At 36.0% G+C, this 21459-nt stretch overlaps 2 protein-coding genes across 2 annotated transcripts; both read right to left on the bottom strand.

Annotated features, from left to right (window-relative positions):
* Positions 1 to 4097: 4097 nt before the first annotated feature.
* LOC136855602 (uncharacterized) lies at positions 4098 to 7133 on the bottom strand. Its single transcript, XM_067132700.1, has 2 exons — positions 7077 to 7133; positions 4098 to 5142 (listed from the first exon to the last, which is right to left on the bottom strand). Exons 1-2 carry the CDS (start codon positions 7092 to 7094, stop codon positions 4423 to 4425), a joined length of 738 nt encoding a protein of 245 aa, XP_066988801.1. The 5' UTR covers positions 7095 to 7133; the 3' UTR covers positions 4098 to 4422.
* Positions 7134 to 14000: 6867 nt separating this feature from the next.
* Positions 14001 to 15222, bottom strand: LOC136828582 (uncharacterized). The gene has a single exon (XM_067086592.1). It carries the CDS (start codon positions 15202 to 15204, stop codon positions 14533 to 14535), a length of 672 nt encoding a protein of 223 aa, XP_066942693.1. The 5' UTR covers positions 15205 to 15222; the 3' UTR covers positions 14001 to 14532.
* Between the last annotated feature and the right edge of the window lie 6237 nt (positions 15223 to 21459).

The following is a 21459-nucleotide window of genomic DNA, read 5'->3' as shown; positions in this document are numbered from 1 at the left end:
TGGCCTTGTGAAGAACCTGTCATGGATATCACAATTAACGTTTTTACACAGTATGACTTTGACGATTATGTGTCAGGCTTAATATCCCTAAACATTTTCTGTTGAGAAAATGTACTTTTAAATTCTTTTCGCCTTGATCATTAATCTTTGGAGAAAGTATGACGATCAATGATTTTAATCTTGAAATAAAAATTGGAATGGAGTGTGATCTTTTTTTATGTACGGAAAATATATTTTTTATTGTGAGGAATCTGTGATCTTATTATTCTAGTTCACTCGAGAAGTGGACTCCCTATAAGATCTGCCTGTGGAAATCGGTAAACGTCTTTAGAATATATAGTTCATTAATCATTCCTTTATTTCTACTGCCAGATCTTGAGATTTTCATTCAGCATCTGCTTTCCCTGACTCTTAAATCTGTCCCCTCAATCACGTACGGTAAGCTTCTTGAAGTTAATATTCAGTGATATGACAGTTTAAAAAAAAATTAATGTTCCTGTAGGTAGTAAAGAAGAGTAAAACTTTTTCAAAACGGCTTGTCCTTCCATATTCAATATATTCCATATTTTTGTTATTAAGTGCGTGGAGGTAAATTGTAGATGTTAAATGTCAAAGACAGAGGAAAGGTAAAAGCTATTGAGATGAACTGTTTGCACAGTACATACATGAAAATATACTTGAAAAAGCGAGATATTTAGAGAAATGAAAACATGGTAAAAGCAAATTTCAGAAAAGTTAAAAAATCGGTTTACAAACTTTTGAGGTGGTGTGGTTACGTGGAGAACATAGAGGATGTAAGTTCGAAGAAAAGACTGCATAATTTGTAAAAAATGGAAGGGAGACGAAAAAGAAAGACAGAAAAGCATAGACTAAAAATTGTAGGGGTCCGAAGTGTTGATGTGCTGATGTTGAACATTCTTCTACTTTGCATGAAGGGACACGGCTCATACTTCATTTAGTAGTTGGAGACTGGTGATTAGATTAGCATATTGTTTCACAGACCGTACTTACTGTATATGCCTATTTCACCTGATTGTATGTATGTATATATATATATATGTATATATATACACATATATACTGTACATATACATACATTCATACATACATACATACATATATATATATATAATTATATATATATATATATATATATATATATATATATATATATATATATATATATATATATATATATATACACTGTATATCTTAGCGGAAAAACACACGACCACCAACTACGTTGAGATAGTCCAGGGGTAACTCTTTTATACATCGAGCGCCAAAGAAGAAAACGTCAACATCTTTAAAAAGAAAATGAGATTTTAGGGATGATAAAATAAACAAAAACAATTCACAACCATCACCTCACATTAACTGAAATGCTATCTAAGGAACGACATGATATAAATTGTTCTAATTTGTAAAAGAGAAGAAACGATTTTAGCTACCACTAACCATTCATTTGCTATGATTTATGAAACCTTTCATGAAAGAAGCGTTTTGACTGTGCCGATCATTGTTATACTCGTATAATGGAAATACATTTCTTGCTGTTTTATAGTTTTTAATCAGGCTTTTTATCCCCCAGAAACTCATCAGAATGAAATGCCTAGCGCCATAAGACAACACTGATTTATTGCAAAAACTCTGGTCGTATATCAAAAAGATGAGAGAGAGAGAGAGAGAGAGAGAGAGAGAGAGATGGCAGCTTTAAGCTACTATACACTACCATTTTACCTTCCTGGAAGAACTAGTGATTGTCGGTAAAAAAGAGAATTATAGTTTTGGTTTTCTCTTTTCAGTATTATACCATCTACGATTCCTAATTCTTATTTCATAATGTGACCTGCCATCGTCTGCTGACTGCCGGAAAATACAAGACATCTTATGAAAGTAGAAAGAGAGATTTCGATGCGATTTAGGCAGTTATCTTTTCATTTTATGTCTTGTAAAGTGGTAGCTATAAACAGTTAAATACAGCTATTTTTCCCTGTTTAGATAATTAATGATTGGAAATTTTCAGTACCATGATTGAATATACTCTTTGCCCTTTACGTGTTTGATATTTAGGTTCCCAGTCGTACTTTTGTGTTTTTTTTTTTGTTATAATCGTTTCTGGCTACCAAAATTACAAGCTATAAATTAAGCTTCGGCAAGTAAGAACGGAGCTTTCAATGCGTTTTAAGTACTTATCTTCTCTGTTCAAGTAATTTACCCACCATGGTTCGCTGTCTCTCTCTCTCTCTCTCTCTGTCTATATATATATATATATATATATATTCTCTATACTCTCTCTCTCTCTCTCTTTATATAAATATATATGTATATATATACTATATATATATATATATATATATATATATATATATATATATATATATATATATATATATATATATATATATATATATATATATATATACCATGTAATGAATGTGTATATTCATGAACTTATTTAGAAGTTATTAAAATATTATTTTTCCAGTTTTGGCGAATTATCTCTATTGTAGATATGCGCATTTAAAACTGGCTCTCTGATTTTACGTTATATATATATATATATATATATATATATATATATATATAGAGAGAGAGAGAGAGAGAGAGAGAGAGAGAGAGAGAGAGAGAGAGAGAGAGAGAGAGAGAGAGAGAGAGATAAGCTTTTAAAGACTTAATAGAAATATATTTTTATTATTTCAGAATTCGGGAAAATACACATGTGTAAAGCGGAAGTATCCGTCTACCTATATATTTACATATCTATAAACAAACTTCCACCAATAAGGGTGGCTAATGATAAACTGTCACTACTGCGTCCATCCATCTATAACATCCTTTGATTTTATTTGCCCACACTGAATGCTCATCAGTACTGCTCCAATCTCTCCATGAGTATCACAGAACTTATTTCACATGCATTCAAATGCTTGTTAGATGTTAAGGCTCTTCAGCTCCACCACCTCTCTCATACTTCCTAGCCAACACTTTCCCACCTCTACTTCTGCCCCTCTTCAGTAGGCTTCAGAATTACGGGTACATGAATTCCCTACCAACTGATCGCTCTCTGTTTTTCTCACTGACTAAACAACCTCAAAAGCTTCTTATCCACACTTGCAACTACATTGACCATTTTACCTCATCGTCGCATGTCAGCATTTATCACTACTTCAGTATCTCTTACTCCAAATAAACCATGTTTACAGTTCATCTTCAAGGTTTGTTTCCCCTTTTCCTTACTTATATTCAACATCCAAAATTTATTTCCATAAAAAAAGGAGTTTGATCAGCAATTCCTTCAGATATTCCCACTCCTGTTTCTATGGGCACTCATACTCTCTTCCAAACCCTGCTGTCTTCATAATCAACAAATTCCTTTTTCCGTTATCCCTACTTCTAAACATTGTCAACACGTTAGGATTAGTAATAGTAATTTTCATGTTCCTATTTCGCCAACAATTCCAGATTCATGAACCAATTTATGTCTTTTCTCTTTAGCATTACAAACTAATAACTACATCGGAAGAAAACGTCGGTTACTCCACACTCCATTCTTTATCTCCTTCAGCTTTGTAGGCTATATGCGTATGTCCTTTCCATAACTTCTTTCATTCGTGGGATTATAGCTGTCTGCTTAGATTTTATAACGTTTTCATCTCTCTATGTAGTTGTAATTTTCTCCTCTTTAGGATGAGGTCGTAAAACTATCATTATTGTTAATTATGTCATTATTATACTGTTTTTTTTTTTTTAATTTCTAGCTGGAGTCTTAGCTACGCCGGTCAACACCACTTTATTGCTGTGATCATGAGCTTCCCTATTTTACTAGTTTTGAGGAATAACATATTCTGTACATAGGTCCCATTACTGCAATTGGAAAATTCTGATAAATACAGTTTTGTTTGCAACTGGCATTGATCTTTTCTTTTAAAACATAAAACAATAGGTTCTGTATATTTTCGATGAAAATAAGTTTTTGATATTAGTCTACATATTCAAAACAGTGTGTTTTTGACGGTCTCTTCCAATTATTGCCAACAAACTGAGCAAAAAGTATTTGAACCGAAAATATTTCAAGGAAAAACAAATTGACATCATAAAAATCGTAAAGCTTTATTTCAACACGCAAGAGCTGAAGTCACTTGTATTCGACCTACAGAAATATTACGGATAAATAGCAGTATTAAACTTAACTTAATATGACTAGAAAACTGCTTTCTTTACGTACCAATCGTTTATATTGCAGCATAAGTTTATCACAGGGACACCTTTTACTCAAGACCATAAGGAAACTAATTAACAATATATCTCATTAATTTCACATGATTACTTATGATAACTGGATATTTGAACTTAAATCTAAACACTATCCTGAATGATCAGTCTTGACATTTTTGGCTAACCACTGAGGAACTTTTGCATTTAGTGGTCGATAGTATAAGCGCCCAGAAGGCATGCGCAACTGGCTGGTAGCTTGAAGGTCTCAATAGCGAAGGGGAAGTAGTAATCGTAAGGATCATAGACAAGGAACCTGTGCACGATGGACTTCTGCAGGCACTTGGATTCATAACAGACCGGCACCAGAGGGCAGGCCTCTCCAGCGGTCAAGCACTCTTCTATGCGAGTCGTCTGAGTCAGAGTTTCGTAGTGGATTTCAACGTTGTTGACGATAACCCTCCATTTCCCGTCAGTATTGATAGCTCTTAGAGGCTGGACGTAAGCGGTCTCGGAGGGACACAAGTAAGTCTCTTCCTCTAAAGTCTTCGGTCTCGCGACGGACAAAGCCGTGTTGAGCTCGGCAACGTCAGCGTATAATGAAAGGACGTGATGGGCGTTGTACTGAATGGCGTGCTGCAGTTCATAAAGCGGATACTCGGAATCTTCCAGACACCAGGGTTTCGTCGTGTTTTCCGCACACGCGGGGATTTCTGGCTCGTGTTTGTGTCCGTAAGCGTGCTCGTGGTGGCCGTAAGCGGGGCCTGGATGTCCGTAAACAGGAAAGTGATGGTTGTAGCCATGGTGTCCATAAACAGGTGCTTGGTGGTGGGTGCCGTAATCGACGGCCCCTGTGTCGTGGTGGTGGATATGAACCTTCGAGGTCTTCTCTCCTCTTGCGACAGTTAACGCCGCTAGGAAGATAACCTGGGGGAAAAGAGCAGATGGTCTTGCGTTAAGAAACTGGTCCAAGAAAGTATCGGAAGAATGAGAAAATTGCAACATTTACGTTTGAACTCGATCAGTTTGCTTTTGGAATCTACATGGGGTTTCATTTCATAAACTTTAAGATGGCTTTCGTAAAATGTCGTAAAATGTCTCCCGGCGTTGCCTTGAGGACCATAACTTGAACGCCCTATGGCAAAAATATATTAATGACTTTTTTTAATGAAGTTCATGATTGCGACTTGTATTATATCGAACGGGAAATGGTTATAAAATTGCATGCATAATGACCATAAAAGGAAGAATGCACTAAACATTTTACCCGAAAATGGCGAAGCAAACAGTAATTTTGTCTCCTTTCTTAATTTTCTGGTTTTCATTTCAATCCTTTTATTCCTCACCATAATCTCTAAATGCCAAAAATCCAAAGGAACACTAAAGTAATTTAAACAATAAAAAGATATCCCGCGGACACTGCAAATCACAAAGATTGTTATCTCGAGTCTACAAACCGGAAAAAACACCAAAACAGAAATACTCAAATGCAATTTAGTCATAGCTTAGAGGTTAATGGCAGATTATGGCTACATACTCAAGTTACACGAGCGGAAACACAACACAATGGCAAGGTACCTGTAACACACACTACTTATAATCAACGTGTACCCCATATCGTGACACACACACTGCATTTGCAACGTTGCCAAAGAGGCTGAATGAGTTACAAGTGCAATAAAAACTTCGCTCACGATTATCTTTTTGGTCGGAAGATGATTTACGCAGTAACTCGATGCGAAAACCTTACGTTTTATGGCACGCAAGTGTAATAAAAAGACGAAAAATAAAAAAGTTCACTTCTTGTTCCCCTTGACAATGAAGCGGGAGCCTACTTATGGCGTTATTATGCCATGAAATGGTAAAATAATCTATGGGAATCTTGCAGAAGAGAATGAACTTGTCTGTTGAAAGGCTGTTTAGAATACAGTGCACTATTATTATTATTATTATTATTATTATTATTATTATTATTATTATTATTATTATTATTATCCAGAATAAGTGACCGTAATTTTTTCATATCAAAAGACTTAAAACCTCTATACAAATTTTTGGAGAGCGCCCAGATCGCATTATGAATCTCATTATTTTTTATGACTGCTGAAAACGATCTTAAAAACACTGTATATATTTTAGTATATTTGGGCACAAGCAATTTGTTGTTAATCTCACTTTTGTTGATTATTATAGTCCTTAATGATCACGAATGAATAAAAGGTTCATAACTAAGAGAGAGAGAGAGAGAGAGAAGAGAGAGAGAGAGAGAGAGAGAGAGAGAGAGAGAGAGAGAGAGAGAGAGAAAGCTGCTGCAACAAGAACACCACAACCATAACAGTCACCTGTATCACCCAGAACAGTTATTATTTTTGTTATTTTTCATTTTATTCAAAACCTCGCAGGAAAACACTGTTCAAATGATTGTTTCAGTAGCTGAGAGGATATGATTTCATCAAGAAATGTCCAACAACACAAATCATCAAAGAAATAATGAAAGCTAGTAACCATGACTCAATCTTATTATTATTATATTATTGTTATATTATTATTATTACTGAGTGGTTGATTTCAAATCTGAATAAGTTGTTTTTAGATACATTTTTATTATTTCACTGTATTGTAGATTAAATATTTATGGCTCTCTCGTAAAATGAAATTCTTAAGCAAACAGTGCTAATATTATCCCGGTCAACCAGTATAAGCGATCATATGTAAATGTTAATGGCCTATTACTTTAATTTTAACGGTTATTTATCAATGAATAATAAATCGGCTCTCACAGTCATCACATTTGGATTGAAACCTTAAAATCAAGAGGCTTATATGTCCTTTTTTTTCACATGCCTAAAGGATTCACTCACCAACAGCTTCGCGGCCATAATGTTTGTGACTTCAGCTCTTAGAAGCGACTGTGCTGCGTATCCTCGCACCGGGTCTTATATAGGTTACGTCCCAACCGCGTTCGCGGCCCGAGTAAACAGGTGATACGACGAGTCCGTAACGTACTCTAGCGTGATTTAGCTAGCAAATGGATAATTATGATCGCCCAATTAACCAATGGTGATGTCGAGGTACAGACTGGGACAGCAGGTAAATGAATGCTAGAAACCATTTTGATAACAAAAGGAACGCAACTACTTTGTAGAACTCTTTCGTGCGAGCCATTTCACGAAATGAATTTGGGCCGTCATAGAGATCGCCTGGGGGTGGTACATCAGTCGCGTTTCTTCCTTACACCCGCTAAGGTAATCGACATTTCGATCCATTAAGCTTGGTAGAAGAGTGCAGTCTACACAATCCGTTTTCCTTCAAGTGGTATTACTCTTGCTTAAACTTGCCCACTTACGAGGGCGTGTCTGAAAATACATTGCTGTATCGGGTTGTCCCATAGCTGAAATATTTTGTTATGTTATAGTAGATAAAACTAACTTGTAATTATCTTAATTTCAAGATTAGATCACATCCTAAATATGATTAGGTTTATTTAAATTAGACAGTCCTTTTGGTTAATTTTATGAAGTGAATTAACGAAGTTTTCCAGTCATTACCCCAACCACTATAAATATACAATAGTTGCTGAAGATGGTTATAACAATCAACAGCCTCTCAACGAAAAGCAATAAAAAAATCCATAGAAAAGAATAATTATCTTCTTAATATGGAAGATTCACAAGAAAAAGACCTATTCACATTAATTGCTCTTCGTATGGCCTTCGTGTTGCAAAACAGGAGATTTATTTTTTTTCTCTTTCTCTTTTCTTCAATCATCTACGCGTTTTTGTGGAGTCATATTTTCCATTTTTCTTTGTTCTGTGGTATTCTCTCTCTCTCTCTCTCTCTCTCTCTCTCTCTCTCTCTCTCTCTCTCTCTCTCTCACACACACTTTGGCTTTCAAAAGGACTTCTTTATCATTTATGGCTCTATTTCCATTTGAGTTTATTGATCGCTACTAATCTGGTTTTTATTTGAATATATTCGTAACTCATACAGTTTTTTGTTTAAGGTTAAATAGCCATAATCGTGCTTCTGGCAACGCAACAACACAGGCCACCACTGCCGGCTGAGAGTTTCATGGGCCGCGGCTCATACAGCACTATACCGAGACCACCTAATGATAGATCTATTTTCGGTGGCCTTGATTATGCGCTGTACAGGAAACTCGATTGCGCCGAAGAAACTTCGGCGCATTATTTACTTGTCTTTTTTACTGTAACTATCCTTTCTGCTACATTAATACAACAGCTTGTTTACTGTACATGATCGTCCCTCTTGTCATTCAGAAGAGTTAGAGGAATTTATTTCTGGTGATAGAAATTCATTTCTCGCTATAATGTGGTTCGGATTCCACAATAAACTGTAGGTCCCGTTGCTAAGTAACCAATTGATTCTTAGCCGCGTAAAATAAGTCTAATCCTTCGGGCCAGCCCTAGGAGAGCTGTTAATCAGCTCAGTGGTCTGGTAAAACTAAGGTATACTTAACTTACAATAAGCTGTAGGTCCCGTTGCTAAGTAATCAATTGGTTCTTAGACACGTAAAATAAGTCTAATCCTTCGGGCCAGCCCTAGGAGAGCTGTTAATCAGCTCAGTGGTCTGGTAAAACTAAGGTGTACTTAACTTCAAACAATCTCCTCTTTGTCTTCATTCATTCTCTGATGTCATCATCCACTCCTTATTTTCATTTCTTCTTTTGTAGTAGCTATAACCGCGAGCCTGACTCATTCCATGAAAACTGTACACTCACCACGAGCTCCCCCAGCTTCGGTGTCTTTAACCATAGACGGTTTTTCACGTCTTATCACAATCACTTCTCATAATTATACGTATAACTTCAATTTTAACGCTTGCTTAAACTAGATAATGCTCAGTTATCCTTGTAGTTACTCCCAAAACACTTTATTCCACGATTTACGATAAGAAGACGTTATTAAAAACGGGAAATTTTTGTGATTAACGTCACGTAACTAGCCATCTCTCTAGAATCTAAATCATTTGCACGTAAGAATTTGCAGCAAGGGGAAAAGAATTGAGAGCCGACAATGATTGAAGAGCTGTGATTGCAATGCATTTCCTAATATCAACTACATTGCAATTGGTGTTTACGGTTCACTTGTTCTAAACATTCCCTGGCTGTAGGCTTGAGATTTTATTAACTGCATGATCAGACGTCAACAAATAGGCCCATATCAAGATTATTGGAAAACAGTCATATCAGCTACATGAACCTTGGAAAAAAAATGCGAGTCAGATGAAAGTAATCAGGTCATGAGATGTTAATGTAATGATTTAAGAGTATTTTATTAAATTTAATGATGTTGCTATACGGTTTTGGCGCATTATTTTATATTCTTTTGTTCATGAAAGGTTTAACGCGCAAGAATTGTAAGTACAATACTTTACGAGGATTAGTCTCTCTCTCTCTCTCTCTCTCTCTCTCTCTCTCTCTCTCTCTCTCTCTCTCTCTCTCTTTGTGGAGAGAAATCTTCTAAAATTTCCTGCTTGCCTTTCGATTATCAATGATCTCCTTTCGTTCTCTGCCTCTCCGGAACGAATACCTTAGATCTTGAACTCTACACTCTATACTTATATCTGCAGATTCTCTCTCTCTCTCTCTCTCTCTCTCTCTCTCTCTCTCTCTCTCTCTCTCTCTCTCTCTCTCTCTATGATATTGGGACGAGGTTCTCTTCTTTTCCTATACTTGCCAGTCGACCTTCCTCTTTCTTAAAGGCGTCTAAGAGGGTGTCCTTTCCATAAATTCATTTAAAACTGCAAGCGCAAGTTAATTATACATTTTTCTTTCAATGTCACCGCTTGGTATTGCTATAAGGTGCCTTGGCTCTTGAATATCTTTTGACTAAAGAGATTTTATGAACTGGTGGCCAGATTTTAATGAAAAGTGGTAGATATATCCATTGACTAGAGGGACTCTCTAGCTGACCAGCTGCTGGGAAAAGTCGGGTCGACTGATAATTTATCACCATCGAAGTCGTTACCCGTGTTTAAGGAAGTAAGTTTTTAGTTACTTAAAATGCACATACTTGTGGTGCCGTTTTCTTATTGATAAATTCAAACGGAAATCTCTATAATATTAAAGTTTACCAAGTTTAGCCTTTAAGGTTAAAAAAAAATATATGGTGTAGTCTAGGCGGCAATGTTTTTATCAGTTACCAGTTCAAAAGGAGAACTAATGGTTACTGGTAGACCTAAAACAACTGTAACAGTATTTCAGAGAACACGAGGTTACCAAAAGACCAACGTTGAAGGTCAAGCTTTATACTTAGTCCCTATTGACGGTGGCGGGGATTGTTGGGCTTGGCGGATGTTTGCTCTTCCCTGGATACTCTCTTTTCCTTCTTTGTACTTTTTTCTTTTCTTTAGTTCTAAAGAATTAAGATTCCTTTCATTCATGTGCTACAGCATATTTCTCTCTCGATCCTTCTCTCATTTATATAAGGATGAATACTCTATCTCATAAATCTTAACCCCAGCAACACCCCGCCCCCTCTTTTTCTTTTTATAAAAGCGTTTTCTTTGGTTAGAGATTTTCTTTCTCTTCATTTTTAGTTTTCTGTAAAAGGAATTATTGTGCCGGCTTTGTCTGTCCGTCCGCACTTTATTCTGTCCGCACTTTTTTCTGTCCACACTTTTTCTGTCCGCCCTCAGATCTTAAAAACTACTGAGGCTAGAGGGCTGCAAATTGGTACGTTGATCATCCATCCTCCAATCATCAAACACACCAAATTGCATCCCTCTAGCCTCAGCAGCTTTTTATTTTATTTAAGGTTAAAGTTAGCCATAATCGTGCTCCTGGCAACGCTATAAGCCAAGCCACCACCGAACCGGGGTTAAAGTTTCATGGGTCGCGACTCATGCAGCATTATACCGAGACCACGGAAAGATAGATGTATTTTCGGTGGCGTTGATTATACGCTGTAGTGGCTATACAGAAAACTCGATTGCGCCGAAGAAACTTCGGCGCATTTTTTACTAGTTTTCTCTTGGTTGCCCGTTAATATATATATATTTGTGTCTGCCATGCACGATTTGTTGCCATGGATACCATCTCACCTTTAACGAAAGGAGGAGATTTGTCATTTAAGTTGCTTCATAACCAACTATATCCTATTAATTATAGCAATAATTTCCTAATCTATTAAAATGACCCTGAGTGATCGTCAAAGTCACAAAACAGGATACAGTTGCCATGGCTGAGGTATACTCCCTACTAAACTCTCTTGTTAACATCAGAGTATGATGAAATACTCCCTTTATAATTTGTAACTCCTAATTTCACTCACACAGTTTATTTCTTCTCATTACTATTTTGATAAACTCTCTCTCTCTCTCTCTCTCTCTCTCTCTCTCTCTCTCTCCTTTTATTTTTACTATGCCTAACGTCACTTCTTCGCCCTGTTTGGATATGCACACCATATTTGATTTTCTCATTTTGCCACGTTACCTGTCTCGCCTAAATTCCTCGTTGGTTTTTCAGTGTGCCTGTCTTTTTTTGTTACATCCACTTTCTGTCCTATTTTTAAGCTATTTTTCTTTCTATTTTCAGCTTTTTTCTACCGCTGTTTTGTCATTCATCAGCTACATTACATTTAATTTCAGTAGTTTGTGTCTCTCATAATATTAACATAAATGAATTCACTCCCGTTATGTCAAGATTTTCGCTGAGTACCTAAAAGAATTTTTCTTCTGTGAATTTTTAGTCACGGCTCATCTTATGAATTGGTTGGTCTTGTAAATGCCTTCATATCATGTATTTATTTGTAGTATATTATTATTATTATTATTATTATTATTATTATTATTATTATTATTATTATTATTATTACTGGAGAGATGGAATACACAATAATATCTGGAGAGAGGCATGCAGCTGTAAATTGTAAAAAAACTGGCCGAGAGATTTGAAACATCATCCAAATTTTTATTTTCTTTCAGAACGTACTGGAGAAATGGAGGGCAAAATAATTTTTTTTTCAAATTTAATGAGAACGATTCTCTAGCGGAATTTGCCTTGCAATTTTTATAACTGTAAAATATTCTGAATATAGCTAGGATCTCTTAAAAGAGTCTTCCGAATTCACATTTTCCACAAAAAGTTTCTCTTTACTTTGAAACGCTCTCATGCTTACTATTTTATGACAGACAGCTTTCTTTCTTGACTGAATCCACGCCACTCCTCTTTTAGCAAGCTTTTGGTCATGTGAGTCACCTGTCAAGGAATGCCTTTTTATGCGTCATCTCAGGTGTACCGCAGAACGATCCGTTCCTATAAATTTCAAAGTTGCAGCTAATACAGATTTAAAACAAAAATTGGTTATTCCCCTCTCCAACACTTTCTTATGAAATAACCTCCCATATCTCTGTTAGTGACAGTTATAATTCTCGTTTGCACTATGCGGCACATTACTAAAAATCAAGTGCATTCTAATTGCTTCATTTTCAATGATCAGCATGCACCCTGCAATCATCTCTGCAACCGCTGATAGATTTACATGTTATAAAATCGTCCGTCACTTAACTATGCTTCTTCACTTCCGATTGCATTTGGAAGTTTTACTGAATAATTATTCTATTATGAGAACGATTTTCCTTACAATCTCCCCTAACTTTCCCATAAAATTGCTTTTTTTCTTAGTAAAATGGCTAAACTGATCTGTTTTTCAGCTTATTTTCTACATTATTCGCCAATATTCCTCTTCGTTGTTATCCTTCCCCTAGCTTTTGGCAGTAGTTTGTGTCTCTCATAATATTAACATGAATGAATTCATTCCCTTTATTCGTGTTATGTCAAGATTTTCGCTGAGTACCAAAACGAATTTCTCTGCTGTGAATTTTTAGTCACGGCTCATCTTATGAATTGGTTGGTCTTGTAAATGCCTTCATATCATGTATTTATTTATAGTGTCTTATTATTATTATTATTATTATTATTATTATTATTATTATTATTACTGGAGAGATGGAATACAGAATAATATCTGGAGAGAGGCACGCAACTGAAAAATGAAAAAAAACTGACCGGGAGATTTGAAACATCATCCAAATTTTTATTTCCTATCAGAACGTACTGGGTAAATGGAGGCTCTTATAACATTATATTATCAACCGATATATATTTCACTAATATTTGCCTTAAAAAATGGCTCAAAATATTGTATATATATATATATATATATATATATATATATATATATATATATATATATATATATATACATATGTATGTGTATGTAAGTATGTATGTATTGGTGTATGTATATTCTAAGTGCAAAAACCAAATATGATTTTAGGTTTTTATTTTCCTTCACAGCTTGTACTGCAAATCAGTCAAGGTTTCTCGTGACGGCCAATAGTAGTGAAGCCAAAAATAGACCCGGATGCTGGTTACCATCATGGTCATCATTATTAACACTGGTTACCCTTTCTTTCCGCTTTACAGTTCCCCTTGTTACGGTAGGAAGGTCTGTTCTCAGTCTACCTACTTACATACTGAACACACTCTCTCTCTCTCTCTCTCTCTCTCTCTCTCTCTCTCTCTCTCTCTCTCTCCCCATAACATTGGCCACTTCTGTTCCTCTCCAAGATGCTGTTAACTTATCTGTTACGGCATCTGACACAACTACTGAAATTCCTTTCAACCTAAGTACCAACATGTTAATTAAATCATACAAAAACTGAATCACTGATTCCAAAGAAGGGAAATGAAGTACTACCATTAATGACATTTTATTGGAAATACCGAAGAAATTGCCTTAAAATTAATACATCTAAATCCTAATGCCAATTGTATACTTCCACGTTGTTCATAAAACTATTCATTAGAGTCTACCTGCGGGTGGAGTAACTAGAGAACTGCTTCCCTTAACGTACCTATATTTTTGGTGTTCACAGAACACATTGAATCACGTGGCTTGGAGCGATGGACACACACACACACAACACACACACACACATACACACAGACACACACAAACACTGTGTGAAGTTTCGCTGAAGTTGAAGTGTGCTAGAAAGGAGGCTAATTGGCGTTGGGAAATTAACAGTTGTTGCAGGACTTCGTGTCACAGTTGATGTAAGTAAGGTTTCAGTGTGAGTTTTGAAATTAGAAAGTATGTTTATAAATTAAGTTGAGATTTGATTGCATCTTTGTACTTTACTGTAATAAATATTCGTTTTCTAGTACTATGTTTTTTGTAAGTCTAAGATGTGGCTGTGGTTGATCATTTACTATAATAAAATACGCCATAGCTAACATGATCACCATAAAATGAAAGTTTGGTGAAAAAGAAAGTCAACTTTCACCTTTATATAATTCGCGGAGGGATGATAGACTCCCCGAGAAGACAAGCACAACTCGAGGGCAACCTGAAAGTCTCAATGGCGAAGGGGAAGTACTGGTCGTAGGGGTCGTAGACGAGAAACCGGTGATAGATAGTCTTCTGGAGGCACCGCGACTCGTGACACAGAGGCACGAAGGGACATGGTTCTCCCGCCGTCAGGCATTCCTCCAGACGGGTTGTCTGGGTGTAGGTCTGGTAATTGGCTTTTATATTGTTAACAATCACCCGCCATTTGCCGAAGTTGTTCTGGGCCCTCAGCGGACGCACGTAGGACGTCTTCGAAGGACACAGGTAGGTCTCTTCTTCGAGGGTCCTAGGAGGCTCCTCGACCGACAAAGCGGTGTCGAGGTCCCCAACATCGGCGTAGAGACTGGTGAAATAGTAGTGGTAATACTGGATGGCCTGTTTGATTTCGTATCCCGGATACTCCGGGTCCTCGAGACACCAGGATTTGGTGTTGTTCCTGGCGCAGAGGGGCACCGGGGGCTCGTGGTACTCCTGGAGGTCGTAGAGGGGTTGGAGAGTGTACGATGGCAAGTGGTGGTGGGGAGCTGGGCTTGGGTAGTGTAAGGGAGAAGAAGGGAAGACTGCCGTCGCTAATGTTATCCATACCTGTGAATCGATATTCATTACCATTAAAGGTTGATATCGTGTTTAAGGAACTGAGATTATATTCCTTTCTTTCGAAATATTTGTTTTTATACGAAGGATCTATTAAGTACTCTACCAAGAGATGCATAATCACCTTATTGCATTGCTTGGGGATTTTATATGATTAAGTACTCCACCATATGAGATTTCAACTGAAAGCGAATTGTTGTAATATGAATATATTACGAATGATATTACAGGCTTCATTCTATTCTTATTATATACAAAAAATGTAAATACTCTGAGAACAGAAAAGCAAAATGCAACAGCAGTTGCCCAGAGAAGAGTAAATGAGACATTATCAGTAACAGAAAGGTGAACTGTCCAGGGGGTAACAATAAAACACGTAATCATTACTGTATCAGATTTAAAAAAAGTAAAGTAAAAGTAATATGAATAAAAGATATTTTCTTACTTTACAAAGTGAGTACTTTATCATAAAAGATAATCTGCTGTGCTTAGCACAATCAAAGACTTCATAAATAACAGCAACAAAAGCGACAGCAACCAAAACAACAGCAACATCAAAAACAACCAGAAGGCAAGGAAGTAGAAGCAACCTCATTAAAATGTCTGGCCGCAGAATGAATGTGGCAGTAATAATTTGCATTACAAATTTTTGGCAAACAGGTAAAATTAAGCTATATCCAGATGTTCATATAAATTTATAAATTTTTGACAAACATAAAATTAAGCTTTATTCAAGACTAAACAATGTTTTCGCATAGTTAAAACAGCATGCAAATTAAACTTTTGAAAATTGGGGTTATAAGCAGTAAAAAAAATTATCTAAGCAGTTAGAGAAATGTTAGATCATTTAAAGGAAAAAGACGATGGAACAAATGAAGTAGCAATTATGAATAATTGTGGCATTCCTGGTTCCACACATTTCAGTTAGGATTAGTTTTCTTCGAACTATTTTTTTACTATGGGTAACATATTTTTATAAAGTTATGATCATTTGAAACAGGAAATGCCTCAATGTAAAACAATGATACAGAAGAAGAAAAATGGAAAATCAGCTAAATAAACAAAGAGTACAAATTATGAAATTTCTTAAGTACAGCCATTCTTTAGCCATTTCTTTCGAATATTGTTTTGGAATATATATATTTTTTTTTTGCATAAATAGTAAACTTCGCGCATAAAAAATAAAACATGGGCAACCAACACAATCCTGTGAGATGGCACCGTGATTACTGCGACGATCAGCAAGGTCGAGAATCCTACCAATTATGAAGCTAATAACAACCTTACGGACCTGATGCTTGCATGGCCGTGACGGCCGGATGAGCACGTCACAATGCCGGAGCGGTATGACGTAACCGCCAAACGACCGCTGAAACGACCGCTAACTACCGTCCGTAACGGCTCCCCGAATGGCGGTTGAGACGAAGACGGACTGGCACTTTCTCCGTCCCGTCGTGACGGACGTCGTCCGCATGACCACTTTGTAACCGTCTAAAAATTATTATTATTATTATTATTATTATTATTATTATTATTATTATTATTATTATTATTATTATTATTATTATTATTATTTTCGTGGCTTTCTTTTATTATTATTATTATTATTATTATTATTATTATTATTATTATTATTATTATTATTGGAGAAACAAATCCACAGTTATGTATATGTGCATATGTTTAAGGATAAATCTGTACAGATAGCTCTCGGGGATTTGTACAGATTATCCTTAAATATATATACAAATACATAACTGTGGATTTGTTTCTACATTTTAAAACTCACGCTACTATGATGATGATGATGATGATGATGATGATTATTATTATTGTCGTTGTTTGCTATTATTATTATTATTATTATTATTATTATTATTATTATTATTATTATTATTATTATTATTATTATTATTATTATTATCTGGCTTAAACTAGGCTTATACTTCCTAGATAATTACTTGCTTTTAATGTTCTTGCCGGGAGGATTTTCTTCGAAGAAAAAGACAGAGGATATTTCATTTGCTTTATACTTCTTATGCGTTTTTAAAAAACATAATTTATGTGGAAAAGTTTGAAAATTCATAATAATAATAATAATAATAATAATAATAATAATAATAATAATAATAATAATAATAACAATAATAATAATAATAATAATTCAAGAGTTCATTTCAGTGGCTGAGATCATAGCAGTACTTATGAAATTTATCAATAATTCCAAAACTTTAGGTACAACACTACCAGTGACAAATTTAGAAAATGGTCAGTGTCAATGAAACGAGAAACGAATCAAATAAATTTAAGTTTTGCCCTAAATGACGTCAACAGTCCTTGCTATTTTCACGGAAGCTGGTCGTTTAAATCTAAATCAGTTTTGAATAAATATAAAATTCACTCAAAAAAATTCCCATTTAGATCTTACATACGTTGACGCAGGTGACCTTGATCTTCGTCCTTCCCATTGAGGGATGGCATAAATAAATAACGCAAAACCCGCACTTTCTCAGCCCTTAAAAGCAATAAAAAAGGTACTCAGAGACACTGGCCTTGATTAGTCGACTTGACCAGCAATTTAAGTAATTACTCTTCTTCTACAGCTTTTGGTGTCGACGGTCTCCTTAGCATTAATAAAAATAGTTTTAATTACTAGTTAGGGTTACGGCATCTTCTTCTTCTTCTTATTCTTCTTCTGCTTCTTATTCTCTCTCTCTCCACTTCGTCTTTAAGGCTAGGTGTTGTAGCTAATGTAAAGAGTCAACGACGATACTTTAGCAAACTTTAGATATTAGGAAGTTGGAAAATATACGAAAGGAAATATGAAGAATATGTAATCAACACCAGATCATTGCTCTTACAATCAATATGTCCCCGATCAAAATGAGTTTTTCTAGGCGCAGTCAACATTATAGAAAAAAGAAAAATCCTTTTGCGCACTCAGCTATGAGAGTGGTGGCGATGAGTCTTCTAATGCAGAGGCTGCTCTTAGGTTCAGACTAGTAACAAACTGATGTGGCAGAGATTGGTCACCATTTCACCCCGTAGCGGGGTAGTGCCGTCAGTGCACCTCGTGCGGTGCACTGTAGGCATTACTTAAGGTTCTTTGCATCGTGCCTTCGGCCCCTAGCTGCAACCCCTTTCGTTTCTTTTACTGTACCTCCTCTCATATTCTCTTTCTTCCATCTTACTTTCTACTCTCTCCTAATAATTGATTCATCATAGTGCAGCTGCGAGTTTTTCCTCCTGTTACATCTTTCAAACCATTTACTGCCAATTTCCGTTTCAGCGCTGAATAACTTCATGGGTTCCAGGGTTTAGCCTTTGGCCTAAATTCTATATTCAGTTCAATTAAGGACTCCTAAACCTTATATTCGAAGAAACTCAAATAAATGGAAAGTGGGTTGTGGACGAAGACATTCCAGGGTACATGTATCATACAGAATCCAGGGCGAAACCTTGGCGGCTCAAAACGACCTTTATAGCATTAAAGATTCTTGGCGTTGCCTTCTTTCTTTCAGTAAAATGTCTGACGTATATAGCCTAAACAAATTCTTCTCCTCTACCTCTCCCTACATGACCTTAAAATACAAAAATCATGTTAATCTGTTTATTCCGTCATTTCCCTGGTCATTCCAGTCAAAGACAATACTTGCTGAAAATCTTACTACCCTTACTCCATCATCTAACTAGCTTTGAATGTCCCTTGCATCTTATAAGTAATATTCGCATAATGTCCAGATACTTAATTTGATTAGAAATTAATTTTTTATGTATACTGACATCGTTCTGAAGTTTTTTTTATATATTCAACGGATATTATTGACCTATTAATCTGAGTGACCGGCGTCACAGTACCAAGCATCACTTGTAATGCGCAATTTTTTTTTTTTGAACATTCTGCATGTAAAAAAGATTTTACCATTTTTCAGAATGATAACATCTTCACTTTACGGTCTGGTCGTTTTATTTCCATAACTTCCTTTTCCTCTTTTGCCTGCTTTTTTTTAATGGAAAAGAGAGAGAGAGAGAGAGAGAGAGAGAGAGAGAGAGAGAGAGAGAGAGAGAGAGAGAGAGAGAGAGAGAGAGAATTCTGGATTAACTCTAGAGTAAAACCTTCTCTGGAAAGGTCAAGGTAATCTGTCTGTCTGACAGCGGGAATACTAAAAAAGATCTACCGGAATTTTCTCGGAAATTTTACAGTAAGTTAGGTACGGAGATAGGAGTGCAACTTATGGCGAGGGTGGGCTTTTTGGGTCTCTCTCTCTCTCTCTCTCTCTCTACTATAGCACTGAGTCGGATGAGATATAAAAAACGTATACGGTCTTCATATAGCCCTGTTTAAGGATTTAACGTGACATTTGGTCAGTATTTGTGCTGTCAAACGAAATCATTTATCTGCTAAAGCTGACGGGTCAAATTAAATAAGAAACTAGTTATAAATAATTTTACTCAAAAAAGTCTGTCTAGGAAGTTTACAAATGATTAACGCCAGAAGAATTAAGTATACTTCACTTCAAAAACTAGCCGTACTCTGTATCTGTACCATACTCCATACTGGAAGATTGGAGGTAATGTAGCCTTCATTTATCAATTATCTTATCTAGCGTGTTCATGATCTGAAAAGTCCTTCGGATTTTCTACAGATAATATGAATAGCAATGTGCAGGAGTAAATATCATAAGCCTAGATATTCGGCTGAAGTATCACCTGCTAGGTCCAGAGGCCTTTTTTTAATATTTACTAGTTTTCTTCATTTATTTACTTTCTTGAATATTTATTTTTATTTTCACGTATAGATTAAAATGCTTCTCATCTGTTTTCTGTTTCATACCAATTTCTGCTCTTGATGAGAAGGAACAACATTCAAAACTGAATACTTTCGTAAAATCTTTGACCTTTGCAATACAATCTGGAGAGCAACTTACTGCTGTGTTGAAAACCATTCTCAAACCCATTTGATCTGCGGTAGAGGTAGGTTGAAAGTATGCTATTGCTGACTGTTGTTCTAGTACGTCTTCCGATCTTGGCTTAGGTATATTTTCTATGTTATATTCCAAATAGTTTAATTTTCCTTGAGATTTAAATTAGCTGGTTGGTTGAGTTAAAGTTCGTCCACACTGCAATAAAACGCGTCATAAACACACGTCGGCCTCTCATCGCATACACATCACAGGTTGAATACAAGTCGACGACATACTGGTAGTTCTTAACAGTATTTGCCAAAGCCTCATTGTCCACTTACAGTAGCTGACTTATTTTAAATCTGTCTGTGATATATATGTGATAAGCTGGCGATGTACTTATGATATACTTTATCGTAGTATGGATGTACTCTTAGATTACGCCGACTTTGTACCTGCACAGGTCGGGTCTTGTCTTGAAGAGGCTTGAATGTATAGAAAGGTACTGCAGGCGATAAAAGGTCTGATTTGGACCTCTGGAGTCTGTTCAGCTATGAGCCACGAAATTCTAGATACCTGCACTTGACCTTTCATATCCCTTGCTTGATTACTATTAGCATTTATATTTGTCATTTGCATGTTTGGTTCTACTAATGAAAAGATGTCTATATTTCTAATCCTCTTCAATACACGAATAATAAATAATAAAAAACTGTCTAATTCCTAATTACTTTAGTTATATGGACGGACCTCTATAATAAAAAAAAGGAGTCATTGATAATCATGATAGTATTTATGATGCTTACGGAAAATAGTAAATGCAAAGGAATAGCTTATTACAATTACAATTACACGTATGCACACAACCGCAAAACAAAACAACATGAGATTATGTTTTTCTTCTTCAGTAGTGTTTGTGGTCAGGAAGAATTGTAAGGATAGAACATTTGGAGAGCTGCAGAAGAAATAATAGAAAAGGTTAGAGGAAGCTGAAGGATGGGTCAGTGTTTTGAGACGGTTTGGTCATGTGGAAAGAATAGGCCGGTAAGAGAACGTGTTACTAAAGACCTAATAGTAGTTGCAAAGATGACGTGAAAGGAATATACTGGAAAGGGAAGGCACTGACGTCCAGGAAAGGTGAGATTAATGGTATGAGGGTCTTCGACGGCCTGTTGATGACCCATCTATGCAGGTGTATGCAGAGGATAATGTTGTGGAAGGTTTCTGCACAGGGGCTCATCCACGATTCAACTGCCAGGTATGAATGCGATAGTTACCGTCGTGTTTCGTTTTTCTCCGGAGCCAAACCGTGTGAAGAGAAACAGCTTAATGGTGGAATTCTTATCTATCTATCTATCTATCTATC

This window comes from Macrobrachium rosenbergii, chromosome 3, assembly GCF_040412425.1.
Source record: "Macrobrachium rosenbergii isolate ZJJX-2024 chromosome 3, ASM4041242v1, whole genome shotgun sequence".
NCBI classification, from domain to species: domain Eukaryota; kingdom Metazoa; phylum Arthropoda; class Malacostraca; order Decapoda; family Palaemonidae; genus Macrobrachium; species Macrobrachium rosenbergii.
The sequence above is the reverse complement of the archived record's forward strand: the minus strand, read 5'-3'. Positions and strand labels throughout refer to the sequence as shown.